The sequence below is a fragment of the Aspergillus candidus genome (genome assembly GCF_002847045.1).
Source record: "Aspergillus candidus strain CBS 102.13 unplaced genomic scaffold BDW47scaffold_23, whole genome shotgun sequence".
In the NCBI taxonomy this organism is placed as follows: domain Eukaryota; kingdom Fungi; phylum Ascomycota; class Eurotiomycetes; order Eurotiales; family Aspergillaceae; genus Aspergillus; species Aspergillus candidus.
Genome location: NW_020194028.1, coordinates 101,328 through 114,965, shown reverse-complemented (window position 1 = coordinate 114,965; position 13,638 = coordinate 101,328). Strand labels below are relative to the sequence as shown.

Sequence of the window (13,638 nt, the reverse complement as noted above, 5' to 3'; positions counted from 1 at the left end):
AGCAGTTCATTCAATTATGTAAACGCACTCCCAGTCGGGTTTGGACGTCCTTCTCCAGCTGCGAACATACGAGCCTGCATCCGTAGCGTAACAAGTCAACAACTGTCTCCATGTCACTTAGCGATGTGGGTCCTGCGAGTTCAGTGATGCCCCCAGTCAGAGGAACACACCGTCTCTCGATGGCCTCTATCGCGCCCCGCCTTTGGCAGATAAGCAATGGTGAACAGTGTCCATGGTTTGGGCAAGATTTAGCTGCGTCACTTTGGTGGAGGGTTGGGTGGAATAGTACGTAGAGGCCAACCACCGCTTTGGCTTCTATTCGGGGACATAGCATGAAAATCAAGCTGAATGAATAGGTTCTTACCGAGACCGTGAGAGATCATAGAGATAATGCCTTGGAAGATCAATACCTCAGCCAGGGTTGTGTTTCAAAAAGAGACAAGCACAGCCACGATGGAAGAAGGGTATCTCATATCCTTGTCATTGCCGGGATGGAGAGCTAAGCGGGCCAAGGGTGTCTGCCACGATTAAGTTTCTGATCCTATTGGGTCCATACAGTCCATGGCAATATCTTCGTCTTGCCATTCACAATAATCTGTCATCTACAAAGTGCAGCCACCCAATGAACCCGATCGACAAGCTTGGTCTAATCAGTAGTCAGTATTGGGGCATTGGCAAATCCTAACCAGTTCACCTACTTACGACATTGAACGGAAGGATCCGTACCCGCAACGGAGTTACACTTCCCAAAATCCCAATTGATGTTCGTGGGGCTCCGTCTGAAATGAGAGTTAGTCCGAGCGGATTTGCTGTATCACATGAAAGTCTGACCCGGCCGCTAACGCAGATACCTAGGACATCAGAGGCGCGGAACCGGATCAGGCCCCCAATGGTGGAGCCCTGTTGCGATTTAGCGATAGAAAAAGCCCTAAGAGTAGGACAGTAGTCGCCTACAAGGTCGGACATCCAGTCAGTGTGCGCATGTTGGAGTGGTGTTTATGTACATTCAAATTGGCCGTTGCTAAAACAGTAGAAACGAGGGGAAAGTCCCACTTAGGCCACTAGATCGAGCCCAGGGTCCGCTTCGAACTGGCATTTGATCCTGCTATTGCCAACCTGCCCAAGGGACTTGACCATCCATTTGTTCTCTCGCAGTCCGTTGTCCATAGGATAGATAACGCGGATAGTAGCGAGACTGGACTGCGGGCGTGAAGCCTCGAGCAACTGGTCAGCTCCAGCAGTTCTACGACCCTCGTTAGAATGAACCATGAGGAATTGCCCGGAAACACGGTCCCAGGCAACGATATGCCCGGTTTCCTTCCACGAAGGACTGTCTCCAGGCGGTGCTCTCTTGGGTCGCGCAGCCAAGTAACCCAGCTGAATCAAATAAAGAAAGCGTTCCTTGGCTAGAGGGGGACCGCCGCTGCTCAATCGAGCTCGCACGAGCCCTAGAGTCAATGGTGACCATGGCCGAGACATGTCCGTACTGAGAGGGAGCGACTGCGAGGACCATTCGACCGGAGACCGTTGCGGGAACCAACCAAACCCTAGGGGGTGATCATCCTCGCATGACACGCAAACAGGAATGGGCTCCCCATCGTGCTCATCCAGAAAAGTGGCAATTCTACCCAGATCTGCCGTTGATTTAGAGCATCCAAAGGCATGGATTTCCGCGATCAAACGCTGGGCGCTCTCATAGCCAGAGCTCTCGCCGTCTATGGTTAGGAGGGGTTGATTGGTGAAAATGGTAGAAGGGTCAGAAATATCAGTGTGATGCGACTTTTCAGGCCGCCAGCGGATGCCTAGTCGGCTTTCCATATCTCTAATTTGGGTTTCTAGCATCCGGAGATATTCCTCGGGACCTGCAAGCTCAGGCAAGACTTGAAGAACGTCCCCATCCGCTAGGAGACCACTGAGCCCATGGAACTTCGAAATATCTGGCAACGCGCCATTGGAGCTTTCTGATATTTGGCGCAAATATGTGATGGCGTCCTGTGGCTTTCCCGTGTCAACAAAGGTCTTAACAAAACCATAAGTAGATTCAAAACCGTGGAAGGAAGAAGCGTTCATTTTTTCTAGGGTTTGTTTCCAAATTTGGCGTAGCAGTGAGTCACTCCGGAGCCTCGCGAGTAAGGTAAGATAGAGGCCAATGTCTTCAGAGCCTTTTTCCAGATCGTCCCAGCACATGATACCATGGAGTGATTGTCGTGATGGGTCCGTAAAGCCATTCTCCCCAGTCACCACACTGAGCATGGCACTGGAGTCGAGTTCTGATCGCTGGAAAGCTAGACCCTGAAGGGTGGCTCCCAAAGCCCTTACTAGAAGGACGCTCTTCTTAGGAGCCAAGTGCCGAGAACAACCGCGACCAAAGTTATCCAGGTGATGTTTGAGAGCCGGTGCTGAGAAGGCCAGACAGGCATAGTACATCCCCAAGAAGCGTAGATCCTCTGAGACTGGCGCCCGCAGTCTTTCAACCCGATTGATCGCTGCATTTATGAACATCAAAATCTCTCCATAAGAATTGTGTTCCTGACATAGCGATAATACCCGCATCAAGGGTACACACTGATCATCTTGCAGTAGAGCACACTGTCTTCGATCATTGACGTTTTTTTCGATGTAAATCTGGAGGTTTCGAAGAAGCTCTGCGTCGCCTTTGGGATCTCCAGGCATGCCATCAATTCCAGTAGTCTCGGTCTTCCCTTGAACCACGGAACCTAAAGACGGCTGTGAATCGGCAGGGAAGGGCCACTCCTCCAGAAACAACTCATTGAAATATTGGTCTCTGTGCAGTCCCGGTCTCCCATCCTTAATAGGTGGCTTACTCCCAGTTAGAGCGAATTGAAGTAATTCGGACTGAGTGACCCTAAGAGACGATGACCTCGTCAGAGTGCTTGAAGAAGCACGACGCAGCAATTGCATTGGTCGTATATAGCGTGGTGCGCTCCATCGAAGATATCCAGATGGATTCACCGCCATTATCCGGCATTGAGAAGCTGACATCGAATGATGAAATCGACAACAATCCGGAATGCTGGCTTACCCCATGGGGTTGAGTGTTGATCCACTCCTGTCCGAACGGGCGACTCCATGCGCAGAGAGAAGAAGGCGGTGAGGCGGGCGGTGACCAAGGTCGGACCACCCGAGAAATTGAGTCTGCTTATCGTTCTTTCTTCAGCTTCATCATCTCCCTATCTGCAATCACCACCCGCCTTGATCATATCACTAGCCATCGGTACTATCTACTGGAGTGGAGATTCACACACGATGCCGCCGAATCAAGAGGCCAAATTATCAGAGACGAGTGCTTCCGACGGCAAGGAAGCGCACGCCACACAAAACTCGCAGGCTGACTCCACCGATGAGTCCGCGGCACCAAAGGAGGCCTCGGGAGAGCTGCCTGAGAACAGTGATGCAGCTTCCAAGGCCCGTCAAAGGAAGGAAAGATTCAAGGCCTTGCAGGCCCGTGCTGTGAGTAGAGGCCAATGAATAGCCCCGTTTACTTCTAGTCTCTCGGTCTCTAAGCCGATGTAGCTGGTGTTTCGCTGCCGTTTCCCAGACCGTGTATCTAACTCATCTCTAGAAATCTTCGGCAGAGCGTAATTTGAAAGAAACTGCCGCGGAGACCCAACGCTTAGCTACCGACCCGGCTCTCGTCTCGTCGTTATCACGCAAACATGCATTCGCCTCCCACAACCTGCTCAAGGCTGACACGGAGGCCGCCGGCGAGGACTTCGAACGCAAGCGTGCCTGGGATTGGACGGTAGACGAATCAGAAAAATGGGACAAACGGATGGACAAAAAACAACGTCACCGAGACGACGTTGCGTTCCAGGATTACACCCAGGATGCAAGGAAGGTTTATAAACGACAACTACGGGAGATGGCGCCGAATCTTGAAGGATACGAACGAGATAAGATGGCATCGATTGAGAAAGCTGCTGCTAATGGCGATCTGGAGATTGTTGAAACCAACGATGGGGAGTTGATCGCCGTGGATAAAAACGGTTCTTTCTACTCCACAGCTGACAGCGTCGGGTTTACCGACAATAAGCCTGATCGAGCCGCTGTCGATAGGCTAGTGTCGGATCTGAAGAAGGCTGAGGAGGTTCGTCTCAAGAAGAGGAGGGACCGTCGTGGGGATGATGAGGGAGATGTCACGTACATCAACGAGAAGAACAAGCAGTTCAACCAGAAGTTGTCGCGCTTCTACAACAAGGTAAGAGCCTTTGTACTTTTGTTTTATGGATTACTTGGCTAACGTTTCCGCAGTATACCACGGAGATCCGGGATAGTTTTGAGCGTGGTACTATGATATGATTTTCAAATCATCCTTTTTACTATTGTACAGTTTTGAACTGGTATCATCCAACCAGTAGGGGGGGTTGAAACAGCAGAGGTCCTGAAGTCGTCATGTAGAAGAACACATGGTTTCTCTAGCCTGAGGGACTGATGCACACGGCCGTCGACTCTTGATCATCTCCACCTTCATCGACTTCAAAGCATACTTTTCCGCCAAGCCCTCGTGGACAGAGCATCTATCTTCCTGCTATTGACTGCACCGTGCACAGACTCATCTTCCATTGCCTCAAGCGTGGCCTCGCCCACAAGGTCCACTTGGAAGGGTTTATCAACCATCGTCCCGAGGAAGCTGAGTCTGTCACCTAACAGCGCGTTGACTTGCGATCCGATAAAGCCACCAAGCGCGATGGGCAATGTGAATTTTCTGCTTGCGTCGTACATGAACGGGGGCCGCATGAAAATACTCCTTAGTTCGGGGAGTTGCGATGCAATAGCTGATTCGGCTTCGCGCTTGGTCGTGATGTATCTGCTCGGGAGAACCGGTGCTCCAGAGGCAGCTGAGATGAACACAAACGTGGGGACTTTCTCGTGGGAGGTTTCTTGTGCTAAAGCGATAGCTGCCGTTCATCCAACCGGCTCGTTAGTTTTAATTTGCTCGTACCCAAAAATCAAAGGTGTATACGAACCCGAATCCCTATTCATGAGCTCATACGTCAATTGTCCATTTCCCTCCTGGGGCTTCAATGGTTCCCCTTCTCTCCGTTGTAAAGGGTTTTGGCTTCCCAATTTTGACGAGCAAAACGCTCTTTGTAAGCCGCTAATGATCGGTTCTCTCCCCTGCACCACACCTTTATAATCCGCCTCGAGAAGGATCCCCATGCTGTGTACGACTGCCGTAGCTCCGCTGAGAAAAGATTTGTAGGTTTCCGGTCGAAGCATGTCCGCCTTGGCCCATTCCACGGATTCGGCCCAGCTCGGGCGTACGGGGGACTCTGTTACTGTATCCCATCGAGGTTCTCCGGACCGACTAACACGAGTAGTTGAGTATAGCGCATGCACTCTGATGCATCAGACTGAATCGTACCTCAAAGACGTGACCGACCAGCCACGCGCGACGGCAGACTTGCAGATTCTAGATCCTACAAGTTAACAGTTGACAGTCAGCCATCATGAACGTCATAGCTAGCAGTCTGTATTTTGTAGGCGGCTGTACACACCCAGGAATCCATTCCCGCCGGCAACAACCACGCGCCTCGTCGCCATTGTCTAGTATTGATCAGCCTGAGAGACTGCGCGACCAAAAAACAAGATAAATCAATAGCCACAACCAAAAGAAGAAGTTTAAAGGTCAGAACGACTCGTCATGATCACGAGAGCTCTGTCCCGAGCGGAATGCCCGCTTCCGGAGGCACCTTATCGCGATGTCACGTGCTTCCCCAAGATCTGCGCCGGTTCATCGATCACGACAGGACCGCATCCTTTCTATGCTCTGGCATTCAACCACCGACATCAGGTACAGAGAACACGGATATCAGAGATTTCCAACATGCCTTCCGCGGCAGGTACGAAACGGGTTCGCGTGAGTAAACCTCAGAATCACATCTAGGAGTTGGCTCACAGCTCTTTGATAGGGAACCTCAATCTTTCGACCATTCAGTATGAACCCTCCGCATCTATAGCGCCATAACAATATTATTGTCAAGAAAAGAAGAAATTTGTTCTAACAGCCACAGTCTTCGGCAGCGAGGCCCAACCCTTCGATCCCGCAAAGAAACCGTCGAACGTCCCCGCAGACCACACGCACCAGTGGCGCGTATTTGTGAAAGGCGTCAACGGCGAAGACATCTCCTACTGGCTGAAGAAAGTGCAATTTAAGTTACACGAGACCTACGCGCAGAACGTGCGGACAGTCGAGCAGCCGCCCTTCGAAGTGACGGAAACCGGGTGGGGTGAATTCGAGATCCAGATCAAACTGTACTTTGTGCCGGAGTCGACCGAGAAACCGCAGACACTATGGCACAGCCTGAAGCTGCATCCGTACGGGCCTGACGCAGAGGCCCGCAAGGAGCGCCGTGATGTCGTCATCAGCCAGAACTACGAGGAGGTCGTTTTCAACGAGCCCGTCGAGCAGTTTTACGATCTCCTGACGGGGGGGCCGGCCTCGGCGCAGCCGCAGAAGGGCAAGAGCGGGAAAAATACCAAGCAAGCGCAGCAGCCACAGCGCGGGGGACGCACGGCCGAGATTCCACTGCACGAGACCAATGACAATCCCTACAGCAGGGATACGGAGCGCAAGGAGATGGATCGGCTGGGGGACGCCACTCGCACGGTCGAGCAGATGATCAAGGAGGAGAAGCAGCGGTTGGTTGAGCGCGAAAAGAAGCTAGCTGAGCTACGCGAAAGCGAGGGCGTTCCGGCCAACACGAAGAAGAGATAGTGGCTACCCCGGACGCCCTTGTTGCGTATTTCCGACTGTCACAAACTCAAATGCGCGCTTCTCTCCCCTCCCCCCTCCTCCCGACTGTTGCCATACATACCCGTGCCACCTACCTATTATCGGCACACTCCAACCCCAAGGGACATTCGTTCCCTGAAACCCAGCGCGCAAGATGCGTGGGCATTCCACATACTACTACAAGCGCTGAGAAGCCGGTCTTCCCCGCAGCCACGAGAACATCAGCTCCATGCAGCTTGTGCTTCTCCCATGATATCAATGCTCTGGGAACTTTCTAAAACCGTTCCACGCAAGGAGCGCGAGAATCGATCAGCTGCCATGCCCTCTGTGGCGCCGATGCCTATCAACAAATACGATCCACAAATACGATTGTCTTAACTCATGACATGTCTTCATAGTTTCGTTAAAAAACTTAGAATACAAAGTTACATATATCATCTTTACGATAATGAATAATATACTCGTAGCCGACTATATCCGATACATAATTTGAGATAAATTGCGCTGGAATCCCTTCCGTATCCGCTTCCGCTTCCGTTTCCTCTCCGTTACTAGCCGGCCACGAGCTCCACGCTTGAACTAGATCTAGTATTTTTGGGGAGAATTCCATACATTTGTAGTATTAGGTTGGAGATAGAAAATCATTTAAGGCCAAAATATATTCAGTGGCTCTAGTCAAAATGCTAGTAATATGTACAAAAGTGGTATTAATGCATCATCAAGCTTGTACGAAAGAAAAAGAAAAGAAACCATGCTCGCTAAAGCAACAACATCTTAAAACCCCAAGGCTCTCAACCCTCAATCAGCATAACTAGCAGTCGCCTTCGTGGTATCACGAGTCTGTTTAAGGAAAGGAATCAAGTCTGTCCCCCCAGTGCCGTGGATTCCGCTAGTCGCATCATCAACATGATGGCTCATCTGGGAGGTGGTCGTTGTCGCCAGGTTCATCTGCGCCGGCATGCCAGTTGGAGCCTTCGTCTTCGCTGGCATTATGATGTAACGGGTAACCATGCGGATGTGTCTGTCGCGGAAGGCGCCGAGCGACATAACAGCTGCGTTGAAGGCATCCCTGACGGGGGAGTCGGCTTTGTGGCTCATGGCGTACTCACGGATGTTGGAGACGCGAGTCAGCATTTCCAAGAATCGTCTGTGAGGGCCTGGCATGTAGTTCCGCATGCCCTAGAATGAGGAGAAAATATTAGTACGTGGACGAATCATTGAGGGGTTGTTGGAGTACCCTGGGCTGGTCTTACCTGTATGTAACTATTCTTGGATGGAGACGTGGTGGACTTTGGGTCCCCAGTGGCAGAGTGTTCCACTCCCAGGAAGATATCGAAAGCTTGGATGAGAGAGCTCTGTGCGTTGCTGCCTCCACTGTACTGGTGCCAGCTTCCCTTACCCTCGCCCAAATCGTAGAATACACCATTTGGTAACCCAGCCGAGGCCATGTTTTTGCTTCCGGCTAGGTATGGACGCAGCTGGTGGTAGAATACGTTTGGCTCGCACTTTTCGTACATCCGCTCTAGCAGTACACCAAGGTCCCGCAGCCCTGTGTTGAATTGGTCAAGGAGAATCCTCACTCGGTGAGCATCGTCAACAGCCGCAGCATGGATTGCATCGAGCATGGACAGAATCAATGGTGCGCCTCTGGCTTCGATGGCATCTGACACCATGAAGAACCATTCTTCATCTTTGGTCCCGGTGAATGAGGCAGTGACGGATAGGTTGTCTGGATCCGTGAGATCGGTATCAGGGCTTGGGGTCGCGAAGTTCCAGAGGTTCAGAGCAGCGTAAGTGGCACACGGAGGGAGTTCGAGGTGATTCGAGACGTCTATAAACGGACATGCGATAGAAGGTGGTAGTCGCTGGGTAATCGTTAGTATCTATGATCCTGAGATTTAGAAGACAACCATACCTCTTTCGGCTGTTCGCCTCCCCAGATGTAGGCATGAGTAAGATAAGCGAGTAATACATATGCCCTCCGCCATTCGGGCTCACTCTGGAGATGTGATGTCGAAAGGACCGGGAGTTTGTCAATGACCTCCCTTGCAGTCCTATTTCGAATATGCGTGGGTAATTCACCCACGATCTGCTCCCACGGCGAGAAGTAAGAGCAATTTAACTTGCGTAGTGGAACTGTATCCGGGAGGAATCCATTCCGCAGAGAGATGTGATATTTGTCGAGAATGATCTCAGGCGTGGATAACATGGTTACAATGGTCAACAATGTCTTGGTCAAAGAATGATAGAGATTGTACGACGGTACAAAACCCCGGAGGTCTCTTATACAGGAGGCGCTACATCAAGCCGAAGCAAGCCGGATCCATCCCGGGTTTCGGCCGGATGTCACGACCAGGAGACCGGACGGTAACATCATACCACGGGAAAATAAGATCCAGTGTGGAGAAGATCTCTCACTGTCAATTGGATTGTCGAGTGTAAACCAAGGATTAGGCTTCGTGCAAGTGGAGACGGAACTGGGGGCGAGGGAGAAAGAGCCATGGAGTGCTTTCCATGATAGAGACACGGATCCTGGGGACGGAAGCGGGTGAGCGATCCGGATCCGCCACCACCGACGCCGGCCTGAAGCGGATTGGCCCCTCTCCATAACGGTGCTACTTAAGTCAGCTTACCAGTAGAGAGTGTTTCCAGAGACTTCAACCGAGTTGATTGTTTGTTTCCAAGGATATTCACAAACCACTTCACAATGTCGAAACCGGTGTTTCCAGCTGAGGCAGGGACGAAGGAATATGCTGCAGCTCTCGACGCCGCCGACCAGCTTGCGGGGTTCCGGGAAAAGTTCATTATACCCTCGAAGGCCAACATCGCTACCAAAAAGCTAGCGAAGCCTGGTAAGAACCTCTTTTGGGTATTTACCTTCTTGGATACTTGTACTGATCAATCGCAGGCCTCTCACCCGAGCCATGCATCTACTTTTGCGGCAATTCCCTGGGTATCCAACCCAAGGCCGTGGCAAAGTATCTGGAGGCACAGCTAGATACGTGGGCATCCATTGGAGTGGGTGGTCACTTCACTGACATCGAGGATTCCCCGTTGAAGCCATGGCAATTGCTGTCCGAGCAAGCGGCCGAGTCGATGTGTAAAATCGTCGGCGCACAGCCGGAAGAAGTCACGGCAATGGGAACCCTGACCGCAAACCTACACATGTTGCTCGCGAGTTTCTATAAACCAAGTGCGACTAAGCACAAGATTCTCCTGGACTGGAAGGCTTTCCCTAGCGACCACGTATGTTTCACCATGCAATTAATTGGCTCGTATAGGCGCTAATTCTGCCATAGTACGCAATTGAGTCCCATATCGCCTGGCATGGCCTTGATCCCAAGGACTCTATGGTACTCGTTGGACCCGAAGAGGGCGAATATGAGATTTCCACAGACAGGATCCTGTCTTATATCGACAAGCATGCTGCAGATGCTGCCCTCATCCTCCTTCCTGGGATCCAGTACTACACGGGACAGTTCTTCGACATGCCGAAAATCACGGAATACGCTCACTCACGAGGCCTTGTAGTTGGCTGGGACTTGGCCCATGCGTACGCCAATGTCATCCTCAAGTTACACGACTGGGACGTGGATTTCGCAGCCTGGTGCACTTACAAATACGGCAATGCTGGGCCAGGCGCCATCGGCGGTCTTTTCGTCCACGAGAAGCACGGCCGCGTTGATTACAGCGAGGGAGAGGATGCCCCCAAGTTCCGGCATCGTCTGACGGGATGGTATGGTGGAGATAGGTCCGTGAGGTTCAAGATGGATAATAGTAGGTCTCCCCTATTTTGGAACAAAGTTTGTTGCAAAACCGCTTACACCTTTCAAGAGTTCAAACCAATCCCGGGGGCAGGAGGTTTCCAACTGTCCAATCCGTCTGCAATGGACCTTTCGGCGCTTTGCGCATCACTTTCCGTTTTCGACGAGACGTCCATGGCAGACCTTCGAAAGAAATCCGTTCTATTGACGGCGTATCTTGAGTACCTGCTACTAAAGGATACCACTGACGAGACTCGTCCATTCCGCATCATCACACCCGCCGATCCTGAGGCTCGGGGCGCCCAGCTCTGCCTCTTGCTTAAACCAGGCCTGCTGCAAGGTGTCGCGGAGAAATTGCAAAATGCGAGCGTAATATGTGACAAGCGAGAGCCTGGTGTGGTGCGCGTCGCCCCTACTCCACTATACAATACGTTTACCGAGGTATGGACGTTTGTGAAGATATTCCGGGACGCCCTGGAGCAATAATGTACTACGCCCAGGGCCGTTGCCGGCTGAGGCAGCGCACCATTGGTCACTAGCAGGAGGCAGGTTTTTTGGCCCTTGTTTATGTGTATATAATGTATTCTAGAAATTCCCAAAACCCTCGCGGTTGTCACCTGTCCGTAGGAACTCCTGGCCTTGAGAGAAAAAGCTCGTAGCAAGAATTGAGAACTCGTCAGCCAGCAGGTCGGTAGGGCGAGGCGAGCCCATCGATGCTGTTGTGCCCTGTGGCCCGGCTAGGAAAGGGATCTGCAGTTCATGGTTCGAGCTAGGGGTATACGCCACTCCCTGCTCCGAGTTGATGCGAGTGGGCTCGGGTAGTGGCGACGTTTGCGATACCTCAGCAGTAAAGGCAGGTGGTTCGCAGTATAGCGAGTCACCAAACATTCGCCGTGCCGAGTCTCCGTCGCTGTTGGAGGAATATTCGAGGATCTCCCAAAAGCGGGAGAGGTCTATCAGTAAGCTCTTGTTTTGGGCTCCGGACTCAGGTTGGTAGGATGCAGATACGGCGCCTTCTAGCATCTGCAGCCTATCTGCCTTTAGGTTTGACGACTAAATTAGCAAAGGTCATCGAGCCATGAAAAGGGCTTCACGTTACCAATTTAGCCATGTGTGGCCATTTTTGTCCGAGCGTCTGTACAAATCTGACGCACTTTGTAAACCGCTCGCGCTTTTCTTCGCGGATAACGATTTTCTCGGTGAAACTCAGCTGGAGTTCAATGGTAGCTACCACTGCTGCACTGTATCCCAGCAATGGATCCGAAACAACGAAGGACTTCTCCTCGAAGTAATTGATAAAGTGAATGATCCAAGTGGTGTGGGATGAGATCAGATCAGAGGTATGCTGTAGGAAGATCTCAGGTATTGAGCTTCGAAAATTTCTGAGACTGAGAGATAGAAGGAGCGGATGGTTCAGTAGGCATAGGTTCGTATGGTAGAGGAATTGGTTCAAGAAAAAGGGGCCCCAGTAGGCTCTATTTTCTTGGAGTTCCTCGGGGGTTCTGCCGCTCAAATTCACAGACTTGAAGCGGTGGATATATGGCATGTGCGTCTCCAGGTCCATCTGAAGCGTTATAATTTTGGAATATTCCGACTGGGCTGACCAGGGTGGTATCTGGCTTGGTTTCCCATGACGACTGACATAGCGCGCAGTCTTCGCAAACACTTCGCTGAGTATTATGACATAGGCGATTATGCCTTGGTCTTGTAGATCTGTTGACCGGCTAGCATCGGGGGCGTTATTTGATGGACTGATCAGGGGCGGCACGCTGGGACTTTCCGGGAACGGAGGGAAGCTACTATCTCGACTATCGGCATAGTCGAATTCGGTACCATGAAGACGCTTCAAAAGACAGATACTCCAAAAGCAACGTCGGCGCTCTTCGCGTGTCACGGAGGAAATATTAGCATTAGATTCCAGGCCTAGATTAGCACACTGTGCCAGATTCATGGCAAGACTGCTGTGGATGTTTGAGCGATGCGTATCGCCACCTAGGTATCAAAGTTAGGGTTTTTAACATATATCATCTTGTGCATAACCTTACTAGTGAAATCCACGAGACTCAAGAGACATAAGGCCTGCAATGTCGAAAGTTCAACCGGGCCTTCAGAGACTCTTTTCATGACCAAGCTTCTAGCCACCTCCGTATAGCCATTGATTCGTGCAATGAGATCATTCACGTCTAGATACTGATCTTCTGCAAATCGGATGCTGAGAGCGAGTATAGCGTAAATGATCTCAGGGTCGCGGGTCCCAAGACTCTCGAGGAAGCTACCCCTATGGAATAGAGGAAGCGGCTGGGATTCACAATACGACAAGTAGAGTTCCGCTATAGAGACTACTTTCGCCCACGCAGGAAGAGGCGTCAGCGAGTTGAGTCGTGCAGACGCGGCCGAGCCACCTATAACAGGTGGTAGTGTTGAATCTGACGCTGCCAGATTCTGTCCTTGTGGCCCATGGTTCTGCTTGCTGCACATAAATAAGTAGTGCCCTAACGAACATGGAAGCCGGGGAAGCATGGATACCCTAACGCATCAAGCAGTTTGCCCATTTTCGACTCAATGCTTCCTAGTCGATGCTCCTATGTAGCAACCAGTAAGCTAACACGGACTACACAGGAGCTGCCGCCATGCTCCCATGATGAGCCTTACCAGGAGATGAGAAGCCCCCAACTCGGCAGGGAACGCCGCGGCCGAGTCTTCCAAAGGAGCGACATTATTGACTGACGATGTCCTTCTTTCCCCTGCGTACTCGCATTGTTGACGTAGACGTGCGCAGAGGGAGCAAATCGGCTGCTCTCCAGGGCACTTTGCTTTTTTACGTCTTTCGGGCATTAGCAATGCTCTACGCGGGTAGATGTTGGGGCAACTGACCTGCAAGGTTCACAGGCTTGTCGCACTCTTTTCGCCGGCCTTTCACTGGTTTCACGGTCCATACTCTTCAAGGCCACTTGGACAGGTTCTTGTAGAATACCTGTTCGAATGATCCAGGTTCATATAACCGGGTCGCGTACCGAGGTATGCAAAAACGAAGCGAGAGGCTCGGGACACAACGGTACCCCTATGTATTAGATATGCTATCATGTATAATCCCTTCCATAATATCACGGTTCCAAT

At 51.4% G+C, this 13,638-nt stretch overlaps 7 protein-coding genes across 7 annotated transcripts; 3 read left to right on the top strand and 4 right to left on the bottom strand.

The window, feature by feature from the left end:
- Nucleotides 1-936: 936 nt before the first annotated feature.
- On the bottom strand, nucleotides 937-3,044 carry BDW47DRAFT_32469 (uncharacterized protein). Its single transcript, XM_024818755.1, has one exon. It carries the CDS (start codon nucleotides 3,001-3,003, stop codon nucleotides 1,054-1,056), a length of 1,950 nt encoding a protein of 649 aa, XP_024671897.1. The 5' UTR covers nucleotides 3,004-3,044; the 3' UTR covers nucleotides 937-1,053.
- Nucleotides 3,045-3,196: 152 nt separating this feature from the next.
- On the top strand, nucleotides 3,197-4,514 carry BDW47DRAFT_32418 (pre-mRNA-splicing factor SYF2). Its single transcript, XM_024818754.1, has 3 exons — nucleotides 3,197-3,471; nucleotides 3,584-4,219; nucleotides 4,273-4,514. Exons 1-3 carry the CDS (start codon nucleotides 3,268-3,270, stop codon nucleotides 4,318-4,320), a joined length of 888 nt encoding a protein of 295 aa, XP_024671896.1. The 5' UTR covers nucleotides 3,197-3,267; the 3' UTR covers nucleotides 4,321-4,514.
- On the bottom strand, nucleotides 4,380-5,630 carry horA (ubiquinone biosynthesis protein COQ11). Its single transcript, XM_024818753.1, has 4 exons — nucleotides 5,520-5,630; nucleotides 5,387-5,441; nucleotides 4,989-5,329; nucleotides 4,380-4,919 (listed from the first exon to the last, which is right to left on the bottom strand). The coding sequence occupies exons 1-4, from the start codon at nucleotides 5,563-5,565 to the stop codon at nucleotides 4,498-4,500; spliced, it is 864 nt and encodes a 287-aa protein (XP_024671895.1). The 5' UTR covers nucleotides 5,566-5,630; the 3' UTR covers nucleotides 4,380-4,497.
- A 161-nt stretch (nucleotides 5,631-5,791) lies between these two features.
- On the top strand, nucleotides 5,792-7,197 carry yaf9 (YEATS domain-containing protein YAF9). The gene is made up of 3 exons (XM_024812681.1): nucleotides 5,792-5,881; nucleotides 5,934-5,958; nucleotides 6,036-7,197. The coding sequence occupies exons 1-3, from the start codon at nucleotides 5,849-5,851 to the stop codon at nucleotides 6,737-6,739; spliced, it is 762 nt and encodes a 253-aa protein (XP_024671894.1). The 5' UTR covers nucleotides 5,792-5,848; the 3' UTR covers nucleotides 6,740-7,197.
- Nucleotides 7,198-7,439: 242 nt separating this feature from the next.
- Nucleotides 7,440-9,040, bottom strand: BDW47DRAFT_105980 (indoleamine 2,3-dioxygenase). Its single transcript, XM_024812680.1, has 3 exons — nucleotides 8,673-9,040; nucleotides 8,011-8,622; nucleotides 7,440-7,936 (listed from the first exon to the last, which is right to left on the bottom strand). The coding sequence occupies exons 1-3, from the start codon at nucleotides 8,964-8,966 to the stop codon at nucleotides 7,556-7,558; spliced, it is 1,287 nt and encodes a 428-aa protein (XP_024671893.1). The 5' UTR covers nucleotides 8,967-9,040; the 3' UTR covers nucleotides 7,440-7,555.
- A 403-nt stretch (nucleotides 9,041-9,443) lies between these two features.
- Nucleotides 9,444-11,130, top strand: BDW47DRAFT_105979 (kynureninase). The gene is made up of 4 exons (XM_024812679.1): nucleotides 9,444-9,609; nucleotides 9,666-10,003; nucleotides 10,057-10,534; nucleotides 10,592-11,130. Exons 1-4 carry the CDS (start codon nucleotides 9,465-9,467, stop codon nucleotides 11,005-11,007), a joined length of 1,377 nt encoding a protein of 458 aa, XP_024671892.1. The 5' UTR covers nucleotides 9,444-9,464; the 3' UTR covers nucleotides 11,008-11,130.
- On the bottom strand, nucleotides 11,107-13,605 carry BDW47DRAFT_117652 (putative C6 transcription factor; the record flags this gene model as incomplete). The annotated part of the gene is made up of 7 exons (XM_024815108.1): nucleotides 11,107-11,559; nucleotides 11,621-12,513; nucleotides 12,567-12,991; nucleotides 13,048-13,103; nucleotides 13,174-13,345; nucleotides 13,396-13,495; nucleotides 13,536-13,605. The coding sequence occupies 7 exons, from the start codon at nucleotides 13,603-13,605 to the stop codon at nucleotides 11,107-11,109; spliced, it is 2,169 nt and encodes a 722-aa protein (XP_024671891.1).
- Nucleotides 13,606-13,638: the final 33 nt, after the last annotated feature.

Coding starts and splice junctions, on each gene's coding strand:
- BDW47DRAFT_32469 (XM_024818755.1), bottom strand. CDS start 3,003: ATGTCAGCTTCTCAATGCCGGATAATGGCGGTGAATCCATCTGGATAT.
- BDW47DRAFT_32418 (XM_024818754.1), top strand. CDS start 3,268: ATGCCGCCGAATCAAGAGGCCAAATTATCAGAGACGAGTGCTTCCGAC. Junction 3,472..3,583: donor AGGCCTTGCAGGCCCGTGCT/GTGAGTAGAGGC, acceptor ACTCATCTCTAG/AAATCTTCGGCAGAGCGTAA. Junction 4,220..4,272: donor TGTCGCGCTTCTACAACAAG/GTAAGAGCCTTT, acceptor ACGTTTCCGCAG/TATACCACGGAGATCCGGGA.
- horA (XM_024818753.1), bottom strand. CDS start 5,565: ATGGCGACGAGGCGCGTGGTTGTTGCCGGCGGGAATGGATTCCTGG. Junction 5,330..5,386: donor TGGTCGGTCACGTCTTTGAG/GTACGATTCAGT, acceptor TACTCGTGTTAG/TCGGTCCGGAGAACCTCGAT. Junction 4,920..4,988: donor GCTCATGAATAGGGATTCGG/GTTCGTATACAC, acceptor GATGAACGGCAG/CTATCGCTTTAGCACAAGAA.
- yaf9 (XM_024812681.1), top strand. CDS start 5,849: ATGCCTTCCGCGGCAGGTACGAAACGGGTTCGC. Junction 5,882..5,933: donor CAGGTACGAAACGGGTTCGC/GTGAGTAAACCT, acceptor GCTCTTTGATAG/GGAACCTCAATCTTTCGACC. Junction 5,959..6,035: donor CTCAATCTTTCGACCATTCA/GTATGAACCCTC, acceptor TAACAGCCACAG/TCTTCGGCAGCGAGGCCCAA.
- BDW47DRAFT_105980 (XM_024812680.1), bottom strand. CDS start 8,966: ATGTTATCCACGCCTGAGATCATTCTCGACAAATATCACATCTCTCTG. Junction 8,623..8,672: donor GAGGCGAACAGCCGAAAGAG/GTATGGTTGTCT, acceptor ACGATTACCCAG/CGACTACCACCTTCTATCGC. Junction 7,937..8,010: donor CCAAGAATAGTTACATACAG/GTAAGACCAGCC, acceptor TCCTCATTCTAG/GGCATGCGGAACTACATGCC.
- BDW47DRAFT_105979 (XM_024812679.1), top strand. CDS start 9,465: ATGTCGAAACCGGTGTTTCCAGCTGAGGCAGGGACGAAGGAATATGCT. Junction 9,610..9,665: donor CAAAAAGCTAGCGAAGCCTG/GTAAGAACCTCT, acceptor GATCAATCGCAG/GCCTCTCACCCGAGCCATGC. Junction 10,004..10,056: donor AGGCTTTCCCTAGCGACCAC/GTATGTTTCACC, acceptor ATTCTGCCATAG/TACGCAATTGAGTCCCATAT.